Genomic DNA, 19597 nt, shown 5'->3' on the forward strand with positions numbered 1-19597 from the left:
GTAAGCCATTTAAATTCATGGAGCCTGATATTTTTTTTTCCTTATAAGAAAGAAGCTAATAGCTGGTTTATAACAAGGATTAAAATGAAATAAAGAAAAAAAAAAAACCTGAAATAACATACAATTGAAAGGCACACAGTATTATCATGAACCTTCAGCAAAAGCATATTAGTGTCCTTTGATGAAGATGAATAACATTTTCAAAATTTCAAAAACACTTTTATATTAAATATATTTATTTTATTCTTACCTTAATAGCTTTTATAGCAGCTTTAGTAATGAGAATCATCTTGGCTCTAGAGATGGGAGGTTTCATATCCATAAGTGAAAAGAGCTTAAAAAAAAAAAAAAAAGTAAATTCAGAGGTCAATTCCCTTGTTCTACAAAAATATTTACAATCCAAAGAGAATACAAAACTGTTGGGACTAAACAATTTGGCTAGTAAGTAAAATCATGAAGTTTCCTACCTTAAAAAATAACAACACTTAGAAAATACAACAGAAAAATATCATATTAAAAATAACAAAGAAAAAAACTTCATGGATTTTGAGGTAAAAACATTAAGAAATTTGCAAAACTTGTAACAGAAAAAATTATAGGACTTTATCAAAGAACGAAAAAAATGATTTGAATAGAAACAAACACCATGTTCCTGGACTAAATGTGGCAATAGTGGGACTGTCAATATTTAATGCAATATAAATTCAAATCTCTTTTGAGATTTTAGAGAACTTCAAATAATTCTAAGGTTCATATGGAGAAAACAGGCAAGAAACTTTAAATGCCATTATAAAGTTCCATTGATCTGTGATGTAATATAGGAATTCAAAATTTCTTCATTTAGTCAATAAGACCAACAGCCCATTATTAAAAAGTCAACACCTAAATTTAGCAAATCTTACAATAATCAAGTGCTCCCATGAGATCTAACCACACATTAATACTTCTTCCCTCAAAGATTTAAATGTAACCAAGAAGATTTAAATCTAACCAAGAAAGTTATAAAGATAAAATCCTGACAAAAGAAGCTTATATCTATCTAGCTTCTTAAATTCTTGTGTTTTGTTTACTTGTAGACATACACTCACTGGAGATATTAGGAAGTTATTTTGAAGTACATTTCAGGGATTCCTAAGCATTATCAATCTTCTTTTGAATCGCATTTCCATTCATTTTTAATTAATATCAATATGCAATTATGGACCCAGTGGATATTAACTAGCTGCTGCAAAGAAGCAAGCCTAAAGAGATTCTGTCGTAGAGTGCTTGCCGAGTGTGCTTGAAGCCCTGGATTCAATTCTCAGTACTGCCCATCTCCCTTGTCAAGTCTTTTTTCCCCAAGGTAAATAGCCCTACCTGGTAGCATATCCTAAAAATTCATAATTTTCAGTTTTCCAAAACTAGACACAATGGTAATACAGATATCAGTGACAATAATTTCAGAAAAGACATGAAATGCTGGATATAAGACCAGATACTCCAAATGGGAGAAATGCTTAACATCCCTATTTACATAGGGATTTTGTGAAAAGAGATTGTCTAGGCTGTGATTTTTAATTTCATTATTTTATTTACCAACATTATTAAAAATTTATCTTGGAGAATAAACACTAAGTGAAAAACAGTTAGAAATAAAATAATCATCACTGAAGCTATATAAACCAATGAGGAACTAAGAAACAAAAATTTAAGTATTTCAGCACTTCTTTATCATTTTAGCAGTAAGAAACTGCCTGTATTTAAAAAAAAATCAAATATGCATACAAATTTACAGCTTCTGAGGAAAAACTCATTGGTATTTAAATTACCATATTTATTTAAGAATTAACATACAGTCTCTATCATATAGCAATATAACCATCAGACAAAAAACAAGAGAACTGTTAAGGTATTATCTATGAGACAGTCCAAGTGTGTCCAAAAATAAAGGAGGACGGGAAAAGAAGAACCAATATTTGCATACCTGCCATGTATCATGTATAGCTGTTTTGAGAAGATGCTCAAAAAGGTTATATAGTCTGTTTTACACAACATACAGGAAATGGATCTAAACTAAAATTTGTTGATTCTAAAGCTCACACTCCTAAGCACACTCATATTCTTACCCTTATACAATGCTGCTTACTGATTATATTTGTACAGAGACTATGATAAGGAATTCGGTGGTGGGAGCTGTCAGGCAGGTATCTGAATATCCTGCTTAAATATCACATTGATACAGGGAGAACAATGAATCTTATTTAATTTGGGATGTCTACTGAAAATCGTGGCAAAGACAGGAGGATGAATCTCCACACAAAGACAAGGCCAGGCTAGAAAAGAAAGGTTACCGAACTGAAGTCGTAAGGATAGGTTAGAAGAAGCCTGTTTGCTAAGAGAGCTCAGGACACCATAGATGGCTAGGGTATACAAAAAAAAAAAAAAAACTCAAGGCAGCTGGCACTGCCAGATGCAAACCAAACTTTGTTTTTTCCCTTTTCAATTAATTGGCTGAAAAGTGATCTCAGTTTTGAAAGTGATTCCAAATTCTAATCAGTTAGGTAGTTTATGGTGAGAAAGCAGAAATGTATTTCTAGCTATCTTTTCATTTATTCAACAAGCACCTAAGTGCTAAATAGGGGCAAGTTTGGAGTTAAGTACATAAAGATGAGAAAAAAGCATTATTGGTGACCAACCTTGTGTCACTTATTAGGCGTTATAAGGTTTCCATCACATTTAAGTTTCTTTTAAAATGCCCTTTATGTTCCCTTTTATCAATCTTTTTCTTAATTATTAAACCTGTGAATTTGTATTTGATATATTTTGTGAAGAAAAACACTACAAGTAGAGAGAAGTTTCAAAAATAGAGGCTTAAAAATTTATTATTTAAAACTCAAGAAGCCAGGCTCAGAAATGAGAAAACCATACTGCATTCAAAATGCACATGTAAAAAAGCTTATAAATCTTTGTTTCATAACCCAACAATTTTACTTCTAGGCATTTATCCTTAAAAGAATTCCTTCAAAAATGTTCAAAGAGCTAAGCACAGTGGTACATGCCTATAATATCAGCAGCTCAGGACGCCGAGGCAGGAAAATTGCAAGTTCAAAGGCAGCCTCAGCAACTTAGTGAGACCCTATCTTGAAATAAAAAATAAAAAGGTAGGAGGGGCAGCAAGAGAAGGGAAGAACAGTGGAGGAGAAAGGGAGGAACAAGGGAGAAGAGTTGGAGCAAGGAGGATAAAGAGGAAGAGGATGAGGGAGGGGAGGGGAGGCGAGAGTATACAAAAAAAACTCAAGGGAGTTCCTCCCAAGTGGCTCTATGATGTCTACCAATTCTTTGCACATTATTTTACTTAAATAACAGCATTCTGGCCTGTCATTGGTTTCTTTTATTGTCAGCTAATAACTTGACTGGACTTTCCCAACTTTTGTTGAAAGCAAAACCTTAGAAACCACTGGAATTTCCAGATGTTCTAATGAGGCACTTGGGATCATTCCTTTTCCCCTTTTCTAGGAAATTTCCCAAGAAACCACTACCCAGGTACATTTGAAGGCATATTTGCCAATATAATTTTTTAAAATTAAAACTTGTCTAAATAAATAAATAAATGGAAGGATGGATAGATAGGGGTGTGGCTCAGTGGTTAAATGCCCCTGGATTCAATCCCTGGAACAAACAAAACAAAACAAAACAAAACAAAATGATATTTTACTGACTTCTTCAAAGCACAAATTCACCAAATTATCTCTACATTTTATAAGGCAAACAGGTTCCCTGCTATCTAAACCAACGTATTCATTTTATAGATATAGACACTGAGAAATTAAGCTGATATGCTTTGAAATAAATTAATATACTTTCCTAGTAATCATGTACACTGGCATTGATCATTTGGACAGAAATACAAACAGTCTATTATGGTGAGGTAGATGCTTTAATTCCACTTTACAGATGGGCATGCTGAAGTTAAGAATATGCCCAAAGTCATAAGGCTAATTAAGTGTCCGAACTTAATCTATAATGTGTTGTTTCCCCCAAATCAAGTTATTTCCAGGAAATACCTAGCAGTGAGTTATTTAAAATACATTAGCACAGAAGAATAGTGCAGACACTGAAGATAATAAAGACTAAATAGATATGTTGAATAAAAAATAAAAACAACAACAACAAAAATAGAATGCAGATCTAAATAGAAGGTACTATATGGCATAGAGGCAAAGTGATGTTGTCTACCCAGGCAACAAGTTAGAGGCAATGTAAGTTACAATATTTAATGTGAACTTTATGTGGTATTTAAAAACCCTATAATGAATGAGCTAACTTATCAGGAAAAAACTGTCAACGTTGTTTAGATGATCAGAAGCTAAATATAAAAGTAATAAAATTTCAATTTTATAAGACTTATTAAGCCATGGTTTTTTACATTTTGGATCTCAATTTTATCTTTGGGCATCAGAAAGCACATAAACAGCCAGCATTCTGTACAGTGAAATTCTACTTTCTGAATATAGACTCATCCAAATATTTCTAGAAAAGACAGGGCCCTCTATGGCAACTGGTTCTGAGTCCTTAAAATAAATGCTGTTTGCCATCTTTATGAATTATTAGATTATTATACGAAAGCATCTAAAACAGTGCTTAATAAATGTTGGCTCACTTCCTTCTCTTCCTGGTTTTTACTTCCACTCTCCTTCACATTATACCAACCCCCCACTTTTGTTTCTTTACAAATCAATTATACTGTCATTGTTACATTTTTTGTAACAATGTGTTGTTTATGCTGTTTATTCTCATTCTAAAGCAAAATGAACTTGTTATTTGTAAATGATTTATTATGGAGTCCTTCCTTACCTTAATCTAGAACAAATTTGCAATGCAGTAATCTTCAATAAAAAAAATTCTTATAGTCACCAATATTGGCTGAGGAATCTTCCAAGTATAAAATCCAATTTAGTGCTGGGGTTAGGATTTTGATTAGCTACTGAATTTTTATAATAAATTTGTTAGTGTCATGGTCAGAACATAGGCCTAATAATCAACTGCCTGGGAAATCTTAGTTTTACCACTTAGCGACTATAGGAATTTATTTCTTCGTAGGTAAAAAAGGGAATAATAAGAGTCTCAAGTTACTTAAAGAACTCCAATAATTAAATATTAAAAAAATACATATTAAAGCACTTAGTGTAGCATCTAGCAGAGAATTAAGTGTGCAACGCAAAACACATAATTCTCTTGGAAAAAAAACAGAATCCTGGAGATAATTCAGAGCAGTGCTTTTCAAACTACAGGTTGACATCCAATGTGAAAACAGCTTCATGGGTAGGGACATACCTTTTTTCAGTGGAATAAAGTAAAAAATAAAATAGCACTGCACATAAGGGTTAAGTGCAGACCTCTGCATATAGATACTCAAGTCCCTTACACAAAATAGCAGAGTATTTGTATACGACTTCTTAGATACTTTCAATCTTTAGGTTGCTTATAATATCTAATACAATGTAAATGTTACATAAATATATATGATATTGTATTGTTTAGGGAATAATGAGAAGAAAAAGAAGTCTACATGTTTGGATGCAGCTATTTCAGGCATAAAACTACAGAGCACACAAATGAGACACAGGGGAATAATCTTGGAACCAGAGAATCTGAAATAAGGAAAGTCCACAGCAGGGTATGCCTGCTCAACACTTCATTCATGTGAATTTATAGTGCTTCTGCATGCCAAATTCAATCTTATACTTTCTAGAACAACTGCACCCCCCACCCCGCGCACAATATTTTCAATTCAAGATCAGTAGAACCTGTGTAAGTGAACCGTCGTCAACCACATTGTTTTGTGAAATCTCTCAGTTTCAAATCAGCCAAAGAATCATAAAGTCTTGCCCACACAGAGTAACAGCAGCAGCTGCCACTCCCAAAAGGTACAAGACCCCCTTTTAAGGTATAAATACACTACAAAAAGAGCGTATTTGCTAGCAGCAAATCTGAGTTTGGTTCTTTGTTCTGTTGTTTGTTTTAGTTGTGGTTACATATGCACAAGAACCTGAGTCTGAATTTAAGATGTAAATTCTTACTTGGGCGGATCGTGGTTAAAAAAATAGGAAAGCCGGGCTGGAGATATACCTCAGTTGGAACAGTGCTTGCCTTGCATGCCCAAGGCTCAGAGTTCAATCCCCAGCACCACCACCAAAAAAAAAAAAAAAAAAAAAAAAAAAGAAGAAGCAAGCAAGCCAATGATGACCCACAGAAAAAAAATTTTTGTTTTACAAATGAGGAAAATAAGGCCCAAAGTACATTTCTTATGGACAAAGTTTTTTTTTTTTAATAAATGCATCATCAAGTCAGAAAAAAAGTCATGTTTTTCAATTAAGTTTTGGCTTTATACATCAAGTACAAAAACCATAGTATTCCAATACAATCTGTTAGTGAAAAAATAACAGACACTGTGGTATTGTGAAGAGGTTTCACAAAGACCTGCTTCTGAGTATGGGCCAGCCATATAGATGATTCTGAGCAAATAACTTAACCTCTCTGAGCCCGCTGTCACGTGTAAAAAGAGTATATTAACATCTACTTGATAGGCATCAAGGTATCAATTTCAGGTAAGAACTAAATGAGGTTTCCCACTTGGAATGATGACTAGAATCACAAGTGTTGGATAAACATTATTATTAGATATAGCACTTCCCTCACCATTATAGCCTGAATTTGTAATTCATCTGTCAATGGGGGGGGGGGGTATCAAATCAGCCAAAGAATCATGAAGTCTTGCCCACACAGAGTAACAACAGCAGCTGCCACTCCCAAAAGGTACAAGACCCCCTTTTTTAAGGTGTAAATACACTACAAAAAAAGCATATTTGCTAGCAGCAAATCTGAGTTTGGTTCTTTGTTTTGTTGCTAGCTCAATGACTACAAGAACATGACAATTGTCCTGCTTAAGACATATAGAAACTTGAGATACAAAATATTTTAAACATGATGAAGAAATACTCATCCCAATCTCTTATTCCAATAGTTCCAAGAGAAGATAAGGAACAAGGATGTTTACTCTGTGACACTTGCAGAACTAAGTGTTTAGGGATTAATCAAAGGAGCATGGTACTCTATTTACCAATAACATAAACACCGACAAGTGTTACTTAGTTCTATATTGCTGTACAGAAGACTACGTAAGTTTTATAGAAATTTGTTTCTTACATCTCTGGAGCTGGTAAGTACAATGTCAAAATACCAATATTTGGTGAAGGCCTTTGTGCTAAGTCATCCCATGCATGGCAAATGGCAGAAGGAAAGAAAGGTCAAGAACTAGAGAAAAAGAGGGATCAACTTTCTTTTCTATTAGCCAACTTTCTCAAGAATGACAGTAATCCATTCATGAAGGCAGACATAATCACTTCTTATTAGATCCCACCTCTGAACCTTTATGCACTGGGGATTAAGTTTCTGATACTTCAACTTCGGGGGAACACATTCATACCATACAAAATTTAACCTTTCTAAGCTTCAGGCATTTTTTAAATTTTGAAAAAAAAAATAGTGACTAGTACTTACCCCATCTCATAAAGTTGTCAGATAATGTATACAAATCTCTTGGCCCAGTACCTGACACGGCACAATATTTGACATGTAAGTGCTAAATAAATAATTGAGCAAAATATACTGTCCTAGGAATCTTAAACCATACCCAAGGGCCAACCTCTTTTTGTTTTCTTACCATTATCTTTTTTTGTACTGCATCTACTATTTAAATGATGCTTAGAAAAACTTTCCTGACGACGAAAATACAATTGTATCAAAGATTTGTAAAAGTTCTATGGAATCTTTGTATCTAATCTATAGTTATACCAAATTCAAACCTGCTTTTAAATTACATCTGACAGATTCCATCTAGTAACCAGTCCAATAGTTAACAGCAATATTCTTTGTACTGACCTCAAATCCCCCTTCTGGTATTATCCCTTTCTCGTTCTAGTTCTGTTCCTGTAGCACATAATAGGGATCCTTCTCATGTGATAAAATATTTGGAGATAACTATTATGTTTCTTTCTCTTCTTTAACTGTAATGCCAAATGATAGCGTTTCTAGATTTGACTGCCCAGGTTAATTCCTTTTAATAGTATATTCCAAATGCACAGGATTCAGATGTATTCCTTTGTTAATGGGATCAAATAGTGAATTGGATTTTGTATTAATTTCATAGTACTACAGCTAAAAAAAAATCACCACACATTTAGTGGCCTAAAACATCACAGATTTATTATCCTTCACTTTGATGCCAGACTCTCACCAGTCTAAAATCAGGGGTCAGGTAGAGCTATTCTGGAGGCTCTAGGGGAAAATGTATTTCTTGCTCTTTCCAGATTCCCACCCAGTCACAGTCAGGGTGCCTACGTTCCTTTAGCTTATGGCCTCTACTCTACCTTTAAAGCCAGCAGCATAGCATCTTCTTCCATTTCCTTTATTTCTTTCTCTGTTCCTGCTTGTTTTATGTAAGGACCCTGGGACCTCTCAGATAATCCAGTACAATCAATCCATATTGAGATCCTTAACTTAATCACATCTTCGAAGTCACTTTGTTCTCATGTAAAAGTAATATATTCAGAGGTTCTGGGAAACAAGATCATGGACATCTATGAGAAACTGTTCATTATTTTTTAAAAAAATAACTTTATTTTATTTTTATGTGGTTCCAGGGATCCAACCCAGTGCCTCACTCTTGCTAGGCAATCGCTCTACCACTGAGCCACAACCCAGCCCTGTTCATTACCTTTTTAAAGTAGTGTTTCATTCATTGTTAACTGTAATCAACTGAATCCCTCAAACTGTTTTCAATATGATCTCTATCAAAACTAGATTTTCATGCTGTCTGTTTTGGTGTTTGACAGTCCTTTCAACCTATCTAGTTAGCATGAAAATCAGTTTCTATTTGATGTTGAATCTAGCCTAATCAGCTAAATTTCATAAATTTACTTAGTATTCCCTACTCTAATAGTTCTTAAAATATCAAAAGAATAAAAGTTGTGGGATGACCTTAACTGATTTACTGACAGCTAAAACCCACTGAACAACAGCCTGCCTATGTTTTTCTAATTTATTCACGATGCAGTCATAGCCAATCTTTCTGAAAAAAACTGGCATACAGTCTTCACTAGACAAAGCACACTTTTAAAAAGGAAGAAGTTTAATTTGTTATGAATTATTAGTGAATCTGTTCTGGCTATTAATAATTAGCAATTTCTAGGAATACATAAAACAAATCTCTAATAGAATTGGCAGGGATAAAGGTGAACTGGCATAGAGTTTACGATTTCTAGAATACACCTTTTCCTACTTTTTGAAATTAAGCTATCAAGGCAATGAAAAGAATTGGAAAGCTACACTTTAGTTCAAGTTAATTTTTCTTAACCTTAATTACCTCAATCAGTAATTTTCGTCCTGAATTTCTCTCAATGATACTAACCCCATCTTTTCCCTGGAATTTTTTTTTTTTTTTTTAAAGAGAGAGTGAGAGAGGAGAGAGAGAGAATTTTAATATTTATTTATTTTTTAATTTTATCGGCGGACACAACATCTCTGTTTGTATGTGGTGCTGAGGATCGAACCCGGGCCGCACGCACGCCAGGCGAGCGCGCTACCGCTTGAGCCACATCCCCAGCCCCTTCCCTGGAACTTTAAAAAAAATGTTTTCCTCAAATTTATTTTGGAAAGAATTTTACTGATTATATTGTAGTATTCATTCCTTTGCAATTACGACCTTCAAGATGGTAAAATATTTTTCTTTAAGCTCCTGTTATTAATAATGTATAAAATTTAATTAAAAAATAGGAATGCTTCCCAAAAGAAATTAAAATACTTCACAGTGATGGACACTCAAGCCTCCCTCCTGTTTGATACAGGTATCAATGCTTAATTCTATACTCTTTCCTCCTTTTTTGTTCATTTGACTTTATATACAGATACACTGGCTTAATCCAAACCAAGAGTTAAAACTAACCCAATTATTAATAATTACTAGTAACATATAAACACTTTATAAAAGACACACTAAATTTCTTAATAAAAGATGTCTATCTTTTCTGAAAAGATGTTTACCCATCTAATTACAACTTAAAGGTAACTTCATAAAATACTTATTTTATTGTATTGGGTAAGGGATAGTTTACAGTCCCCTCTTAACATAGCATTTCGTTTTACGCTCTTAGTGTGTAATTTACCAAAAGTGTGTTATTGAGTAAATCCTTTCTTAATACTGGGCAATGCAGCTGGGTACAGTGGTACATGCCTATAATGCCAGCATCTTAGGAGGCTGAGGCAGGAGGATCATCAAGTTTGAGACCAGCTTCAGCAATTTAGTGAGACCATATCTCAAAATATAGAATAAAAAGGGCTGGGGATGTAGCTCAGTAGCAGAGCACCTCTGGGTTAAATTACCTGTTACCCCCCAATCCTTCCCCCCCAAAAAAGACAGAAAAAGGACAATGCAATGTACTTTGTAGTAGGGGGAAGACGGAAGGACAATCATTTGTTAAACAAGTACTACCATGCCATTCCACATGAAAGTAGAATTCCCTGTTAACCAACAGCATGAAAAAAGACAATAAAAGATACAAAGAAACTGAAAAATGTATACAGAACAACTCAATTAACAAAGGAAATCCCAATAGTTAAAACAGTGAACGTAGAAGAAAAATTCAAATTTACTAATCAATAGTCAAACAAGTGCAAATTAAAACAAAGAGATAATTCTTCATTTATCTGACATGAATGTGGATTGCCATAAAGCAAAAATTGATGAGACCTAGTGGGCAAAAAAAAATTTTTTTTTTTTGATACCAAGGATTAAACTCAGAGGCTCAACCACTGAGCCACATCTGCAGCCCTGTTATTTAGAGACAGGATCTCACTGAGTTGCTTAGTGCCTCACCGTTGCTAAGGCTGGCTTTGAACTCGTGACACTCCTGTCTCAGCCTTACAGGTGTGTGCCACTGCACCTAGTAGCAAATTTTAATTCTAGAAAGAAATCTAAAAGCATCTCACAAGAATTTTTTGAATGTCCATACCGTTTTTTAAAACAATATTTTAGTTAGTTGTCAACAGATCTTTTACTTATTTATGTATTTATTTATTTATATGCAGTGCTGAGAATTGAACCCAGGGCCTCACGCATGCTAGGCAAGTTCTCTACCACTGAGCCACAACCCCAGCCCTCCATTTTTTTTTTAAATATTTATTTTTTAGTTTTCAGTGGACACAACATCTTTATTTTATTTTTATGTGGTGCTAAGGATCTAGCCCAATGCCCCGCGCATGCCAGGTGAGTGCGCTACCGCTTGAGCCACATCCCCATACCTTTTAACAAGTAATTCTACTTCTTCTAGAAATGTATCTAAGGCAATAATAGTTCTTAAAAATTTCCACAATGACTTCAGAAAATAATAAACAGAATAATTTCATGTTATTAAAAAGACCTGGTAGGGGGCTGGGGATGTGGCTCAAGCGGTAGCGCGCTCGCCTGGCATGCGTGCGGCCCTGGTTCGATCCTCAGCACCACATACCAACAAAGATGTTGTGTCCACCGAGAACTAAAAAATAAATATTAAAAAATTCTAAAAAAAAAAAAAAAAAAAGACCTGGTAGGGACTGGAGTTGTTTGCTCAATGGTACAGCACTTGCCTGGCATGTGAGGCCCGGGGTGCAATCCTCAGTACCGTGTGTATATATAAGCAAATAAATAAAAGATCCACTTACAACTAAAAAGAAAAAAAAAAAAAGACCTGTTAACTATGTAAAAATTTTCAAACACAAGGCTGGTGCAATTGTATACCTGCAACCCAATCTATTCAGGAGGACAGATGGCTAGAGCCCAGGAGTTTGAAGCCAGCCTAGGCAACAAGGTGACTCCACTTCCAAAACAAAACAAAAAAATTCCGAATAGATGCAGAAAGGAAATGAATACTGAAATACTCTAAATTGCTAATGGCACAGAATTTGATGGGATTATGGTATCTTTTTCATTTTCAAGTTTAAACTTACCTATTTGCATTAATTTTAAGATGAAAAATATTAAAATTCACGGATTTAAAATGAACTTCAAAGTGTCTAAGACCAAAAAAAAAAAATAAAAAATGTAGCTTCAACCTTTGGTTATATATGTAATTTTAACCATACAGAACATATAAATGATTATATAGAAGATCAGAAATGACCTTTCCAGGAATAAATCATCTTTGAAGCTAACAGTCACAATGTCACTAGTAAATCTTTAATAAAACATTTTACAATTATTATAAAAAACTTAAGATTAATAAAATTCCTCCTGATAGTCCTTACATAACTGAAACTCCTGTACATATGAAATCCAAATCTAGGAGACCACTCTTTTAAATGTACTTTAAATGTTGTTGTTGCTATCTATGCACTAAAGAAAGCACACTTATTATTACAGATACATATTGTAAATCGTTTAACTTTTAGCACAATCAAACCCTTTGGCATCTTCACATTGAGCCACTTTCTGACACTTGCTTAGAGGAAAATATGAAGACAAGACAGATCTAGCATTAATAGGAAATACTCCCAAAGTGCAGAAAATTTCAGAGCTTTCTAAAGAGTCGGGGAAAATAAATTGCAGTTTCCTTGCTACTACTGAGCAGTCTTTAGTTTGATGTAAACACAACAAAAATAGTTTCTTCTCCATAAAATCTACTTCAGATTTCTAAAGATTCCAAACCAGATATTTTCCAAATGCAACAAAGTTGCACATACTCTCAAAGTCAATTTTTTAAAAAATCCTCATGCTTTTTCCTAAATTTCTTTTTCTTTAAACACATTATTCCACAAACTCACCAACTTTTCTCCTAGCTTCAGAATTTAGAGAAATGTTTCACAAAATAAACACGTGTAAGTACAAAATTAGTTAATATTAAAAATGAAAATGTTTTCAGGTTAGTTATTTTTTTCTATTTTAACCTGAAATAATTCTGTTGATATCTGAATTGCTTTCAGTGGGATATTTGCTTTAAACCATAAAGAATTTCCATTTCCGGGCTGAGGATGTTGCTCAAGTGGTAGCGCATTCGCCTGGCATGCGTACGGGCCCGGGTTTGATCCTCAGCACCACATACAAACTAAGATGTTGTGCCCACCAAAAGCTAAAATAAATATTAAAAAATTCTCTCTCCCTCTGGAAAGAAAAAAAAAAGATAATAGTCCTTGTCAACATTAAAAAAAAAAAAAAAGAATTTCCATTTCCATGTACAAAATCCTTTCTCCCTACCCCCCACCTGTCCAAACTAAAGAGGAAACAAGTAAAACCCCAAACTCATAGCTTAGCTTCAAATAAGTTTGGAACAAATGAGACTCTAAACACTTATACAGGGGCAAGAAATAAATAACAAAACTATTTACAAAAATATACAAACTTATACGCCTTAACAATTTACACCAGTTCACAAAAATATTTTTAAAAAAACACCATATAGAGGGGGGACAGTGGAGAATGGGATAGACAGCAGAATACATCAGTCACTAGAAAGGCAATTTGTAAATCAATGGAAATGTAACTGATGTGACACAGCAATCTGTATACGGGGTAAAAATGGGAGTTCATAACCCACTTGAATCAATCTGTGAAATATGGTACATTAAGAACTATGTAATGTTTTGAACAACCAACAATAAAATAATTAAAAAAAAATAAAAAAATAAAAAAAAATAATCAAAAAAAAAAAAACACCATATAAATTAAAGAACTCAAAAGTATTAAGACTTCCTAGGGTACTTATCTCATGTAGGTCATAGTTGAAAAATCATGTTTTGCCATCTCACAATCTAAACTGTAAAACAACCATTTTTTACTCTTTGAACATTAACTGTACTAATCAGATAAGGAAAAAAGGATCCTCTGTGGACACCAACATTATCTTGCACCTGTACATCATTCCTGACATTTCCGTTACATATATCTATGTGCACTAAAAATAGGGATAGTAATAGCAAAATATAGTTAAAACTTCATCTGCATTACTTCTCATCACCAAGCCATATTTCTGTTACCATTTGATGCTGTCAGAATAAATTTTCTAGTAGGATGCAGTGGTACATGTCTATAATCCCAGCAACTCAGGAGGCTCAGACAGGAGACTGCTAGTTTGAGGCTAGCCTCAGTAATACAGTGCCAAAAGGTTCAATCTCTAGTGGGGGTGGGGGAGTGTAATTTTTCTAAGTAGTTAATTTCCAATGACTTCCCCTATAAAATCTCCCCTGTAATTTCCAAAGATCTACTCTTCACTCAAGTCTTTTCACTTATATAACCAAGCTGTACTTCCCTAACCAGGGCTTGTAATCCACTCTGCTCCAGCTTATCACAAAGGGTCACTTTCCATTCCTTACTCTATTTTGGATCCTCCACTATGAATCAACTTGCAATGTATTCCCTCTTTAACTGCTCAAGAAATATGCAGGAAGGTGATTTTAGGAAATCTCAGTATTATATTCATGCCACTGCTCTACTTCTTACACAGATGCCAGATTTCAAGATCACTTGCATTGCACCTCGCTAGTGAACTTTGTGTCCCCTCCAAGTTGGCTCATAAACATTTTTATGAAATAAATATTTCTTCACAGACTTCAATAGGAGCAATAAAAAATATTTCCAGGATATAAAAATCATTTGATTGGAAGAAAAATAACAAAGTTAGCATTTATAAAGTCCCAAATCAATTTAAAGTTCTGAGTATAAATTAGATAAAAAAAATAAACACACAAATCTTAAAGCGTTTTTCCTTCCCTTCTCACCCCCCCTTCTCCTTCTTCCATTGTTATTCTATTTATCACTGTTATTCTATTTATTGTCTTTTAAATCGGTGCTTTATTGATATAAAGGTGAAATTCTCTGTGCTATGTTCATACATGTACATAACATAATTTGGTCAATTTCATTCCTTCAGTTCCTTTCTTTTCATATTCCACCTCTTTCCCCCTCAATTCCCTTCCTCTACCTTCACTAATCTCCCTTCTATTTTCATGGGATGAGCACCCCCCGCCCCACCACCAATCTTTTTCTTATTTCGCTCTAGCTTCTACATGAGAGAAAACATTTGACCCTTGACTTTTTGGATCTGGCTTATTTCACTTTGCACGATGTTCTCCAGTTCCATAATTTTATACAAATATATATATATATATATATATATATAATTTTATACAATGTCCCTATATTTATTAGATAATAGTGAAAGGCCTTCATAAAGATTTGGACATATCTCTGATTGAACCCCAAACCTGGATGTCCTTTCTAAAGTGATTTATCACTTAATATTTCTTAATTAAGGTAAATTAGGTGCTGTATAATCATTAAAGTTTGAAGAATACTGTGCTTCCTAAAGGGTTACAAGGAACATTACAGGAAGTTTCTGTACTGTAAGATTATTTTATACAAGGCATTGTAATTCTAGTTCAGTAAAACTTCATTCTGACAGTGTCAAGGAAAAAAATGTGGTAAACTCATAACAAGTGAATAAAGATATTGTAGAGGAAGATTACACACTACAAGGTTGGTCAACTATTACTTTCTAATGAAAAAGTATATTTAGAGTGGGGCAATGGCACCCAGGTGTAGGCAGTCTGGGGGCAAACTAGCTCAATACTCTGTACAAGAATAAAACTCTCAGTAGACTTGTTTTTTTTTATTATTATTATTATTATTATTATTATTATTAGGCACTGGCAATTCTAAATAATCAGGAATAAAATATCCACCCTGCTCTATGTAGTAAACTGTTTCTGTGGTTACTATTGAGATTTTAACATATAAATGTCAAGTCTGCATGTTTTTATTATGTAGCCCTTAAAAAGCAATCAAGACTATTAGGAAACCCCTTAGTTACATTGTCAGTTCCAATACAACCAGATTCACTGTCCCTATTCATGTGAGGAGTTAAGTACAAAAAGTCTAAGGACAGATGAGCTTCCTTCAGGTTCAGTCTCTAATCCTGAGGCACCTATACATACTTCTGTGCTTGAATAATACATTAAAACATGACATCTACGCAGTTTTTCTTTGCCGAGATACCTCTTTTTTTCTGACAGAAATATTTACAAAGACTCAGTATTGAACAAGTATCTAATGGAAAACAAAGCTTTAAAACTGAAGACTTGTGAACAGGAATTATGGAGAACACCATTACTAAGCAATTAAGTGTAAAGAAGTAGAAATTTACACAGAATTTCAAAAGTGTTTACAAAATATAGTCGAAATTTACATGGGGGGGGGGTAAAAACCATTCTAATGAAATAATTTGACCAAAAAGATACCTAAAAGTCACTAGAAGCAATGGTAAACATGGACACATTCAGAATTATGATGGCCAGATGTCACTGTGGGATTGGAGATGTGGCTCAGTGATAGAGCACTTGCCTAGCATGTGCAAGAGCCTGGGTTCAATCCCCAGCATATTGGGGGCGGGGAGGGGGGTCATTTTGAAATGTTTTTTTATAAATCCCTATCAAACACAACCCTGTTTAAGATTTCTTATTTGCTGCTTTGTGTACATTTTTTTTTTTTTGTAATTAAAATTAACTTAAAAAAAGGCTCTTTGGGCTGGGGATGTGGCTCAAGCGGTAGCGGTGCTTGCCTGGCATGCGTGCGGCCCAGGTTCGATCCTCAGCACCACATACCAACAAAGATGTTGTGTCCGCCGAGAAATAAAAAATAAATATTAAAAAATTCTCTCTCTCTCTCTCCTCTCATTAAAAAAAAAAAATATATATATATATACATATACATATACATATACATATACATACATACATACATATTAGTGCAATTTATAAGTATTAACCAGCTTCTTTGGGAAAACAGCAAATGGCAGATGATACTGGTACAGTGGGAGGGCCCAGAGGGCGTGCCAGCTTCTTGCAGAGGCTTCAGCAGCCATCTCTGTGGAACTCATGGAAGCAAGGCCAAGGCATAGATCCCTGTCATCAAGCTCAGCAACCTGGTCAAGAGCATGATCAAGTCATAATCACTCCAGGAGGAAGTTTTGAAGATCATGTCTGTGCAAAAGCAGACATGCGCTAGCCAGTAGACCAGGTTCAAGGCACTTGTCACTATAGGGGACTACACTGGTAAACAACCTACAATTTGTGTCTGGTTTTGTCAACTTCATATTATTAGGTAGTCTATCCCTACCATTTTATCAACTTCATATTATTAGGTAATCTATCCCTCATTGTGTTTCACAAAATTTATAAACCTCTGATCACCAAGTCTATCAACTTTTTCATTACTCGAATTTTCTCTGAATTGATTCCTTATCATGTATACAGATAACTTTTTCTGAAACAAAATACTTGACAAAACTTATAATAAAAGAGAATGTTTCCATAAAGAACATCAGGGATAAATGTTGCCATGGAAAGTCAGCTTTATTCCATTCACTACTACAAAGTCAGACCCCAAGTGTTGGCAGAGATTCAGAATTCCCTGAGAGACAAGAAAGAACAAAAGGAGAAAACTTAACTTTTGGTATTCAAAAGCCCGTGGTCATGGTACAATATGGTCAAATGTAGTTAGATAAACCTCCAATTTTATTTTAATCACTGATCTAGTTTCTATGTATTTCCTCCACACACTGACAACTTCATTTGAACCCTTTGTTAAATGTCTTTAGAAATAGTGCTCAGAGAACAAAAAGACTAGATTAATATAACAAATTTTTTTTTAAAAAACTGGGGCTGGTGATATAGCTCGGTTGGCAAAGTTCTTGCCTCACATGCACAAGGACCTGGGTTCAATCCCTAGCACCACAAAAATAAATAAATAAACCAACAGGTAGTTCAACACAAATGTAACAATGTATTTTTGTGAATGAGAGTTGGCATGTTAAATGCATCCTCTAGAAGAATAATTAGTGTAATAGTCTTTGTTTTCTAAAGTTGATACTGTGGGTTATTTTTGTGAAAAGCCTGATGTTTGGGACCTTTTTTCTCAAAATAAACAAGTCCTTATTAAACCAGGAATTTGGAGAAAAATAAATAAATAAATAAATAAACCAACAAACAAACCGAATCATCCTCATGAGAAGGTCTAAATTCTAGAAGACAATCACGCTTAGTAATCAACAGGCAAATATAAAATAGTCACACCGAACAATTTATAGTGGGGGAAAAATGGGAAGAGGCAGCAAACTCCCCACTGAGAAGTAGAACTCAACTCTTCCTTCAGGATAACATGGGTCAAGACTGAGAGCCCAAAATGAAAAGGTAGACCCGAATCAATTAATATATTAAGTATTCACAAAACTTAATTTATATATGATTTCAAAGACAAAAAAGGAATATTAACTGATTTTCTTCCTACACTGCAGAGCAGCATTATATGCACTGTATCTCAGAGCAGATCTCAAAAAGTAATACAAGGACCCCTGGGGTCTCGGAGGTCAAAAGATTTTTTTTCACATTAATACTAAGACATTTCATGTCTTTTTCATCAATTTTCTCACTAGTATATAGCAGTGTTTTCAGGAGGCTAACTGATGTATTATTCCAAGAGAATGAATAAAAAAGGAGATACAAGGATGCAGGTTTTGTTAAACCAAAGTTTAAATGAGATTTGCAAAAAAGGTCAAATAAAGCCACTTTTCATTTTTGGATGGGGAATGTTATTTTTTTATTAAAAATGTTACCTATACTAAGGGATGGGACTGCAGCTCAGTGTCAGAGCGCTTGCCTAGCAAGTGTGAGGCACTGGATTCGATCCTCAGCACAACATAAAAATAAATAAAATAAAGGTATTGTGCCTATCCTACAAGTAAAAAAAAAAAAAAAAAAAAAAAAAAAAAGCTTTTTAAATGTTACCTATATTAATATGCAATGATTAATTTTTTAATAAACATTTCTCAGCTTAAATTTCTAATGTGGTAAATATCAATAGATAATCACAGATACAAAAAAACAAAACAAAACAAAACTCTCTGTGGTCCTTAATTTTTATGAACTTAAAAGGGTCAAAAGCAAAAAAGATTGATAAAAGCTGTCCTACAGAAAGTACATAAGAAAGTTTAAGAAAGTCCTTTGCAGTCTATCAGCAAAAATAAACTAAATCTTTAGTCATTAATGTTTGATTTAAAAAAAAAGCACACTTTAGCAATTACACTGCAAAGCAGCATTATATGGTTTTAAGAAGGGAAAAGTTGCTATATAAATAAGTATATATCAATTATACATCTCCATAGAGATTAACACCAAATCATTATTTTGATTGCCTCTGACAGTAAGAAGGGTTGGAGTAGGCATGAAAGAGGAATTTACAACTTTTTAAAATACAAAAATAGAACAATCACCAACTATTTTAATGTATAGCTTTTATCCATTCATTCAAAACATTTCAACAACATCCAACTCTTCACATTAAGAAATGCCTAAACACAGCAGAATACAATTAAGTATTGGCCATAATTGATCTGATTCTTTTTCACTCACTCTATAGTGTCCTGACATAAAGTTCTCTAAATATCCTGTTAAATGGGTTTCTAATAACCTCACTCTCCTCATCTTTTCCTTCTATATCAGAGATAGACATTTTATCTATACTTCCAATCTGTCCTTT

The 19597-nt window shown here is 34.0% G+C and overlaps 1 protein-coding gene across 4 annotated transcripts in view; it reads right to left on the minus strand.

Moving 5' to 3' along the window:
- Positions 1-19597, minus strand: part of SCAF4 (SR-related CTD associated factor 4) — a 61810-nt gene that overhangs the window by 38340 nt on the left and 3873 nt on the right. For all 4 annotated transcript variants that reach the window (XM_081301411.1, XM_081301409.1, XM_081301410.1 and 1 more), the window contains exon 2: positions 251-334. In XM_081301411.1, the coding sequence (XP_081157537.1) occupies positions 251-334 (84 nt within the window). The remainder of the gene's footprint in view (positions 1-250; positions 335-19597) is intronic.

This window comes from Spermophilus citellus, assembly GCF_964194105.1.
Source record: "Spermophilus citellus genome assembly, chromosome: 7".
In the NCBI taxonomy this organism is placed as follows: Eukaryota; Metazoa; Chordata; class Mammalia; order Rodentia; family Sciuridae; genus Spermophilus; species Spermophilus citellus.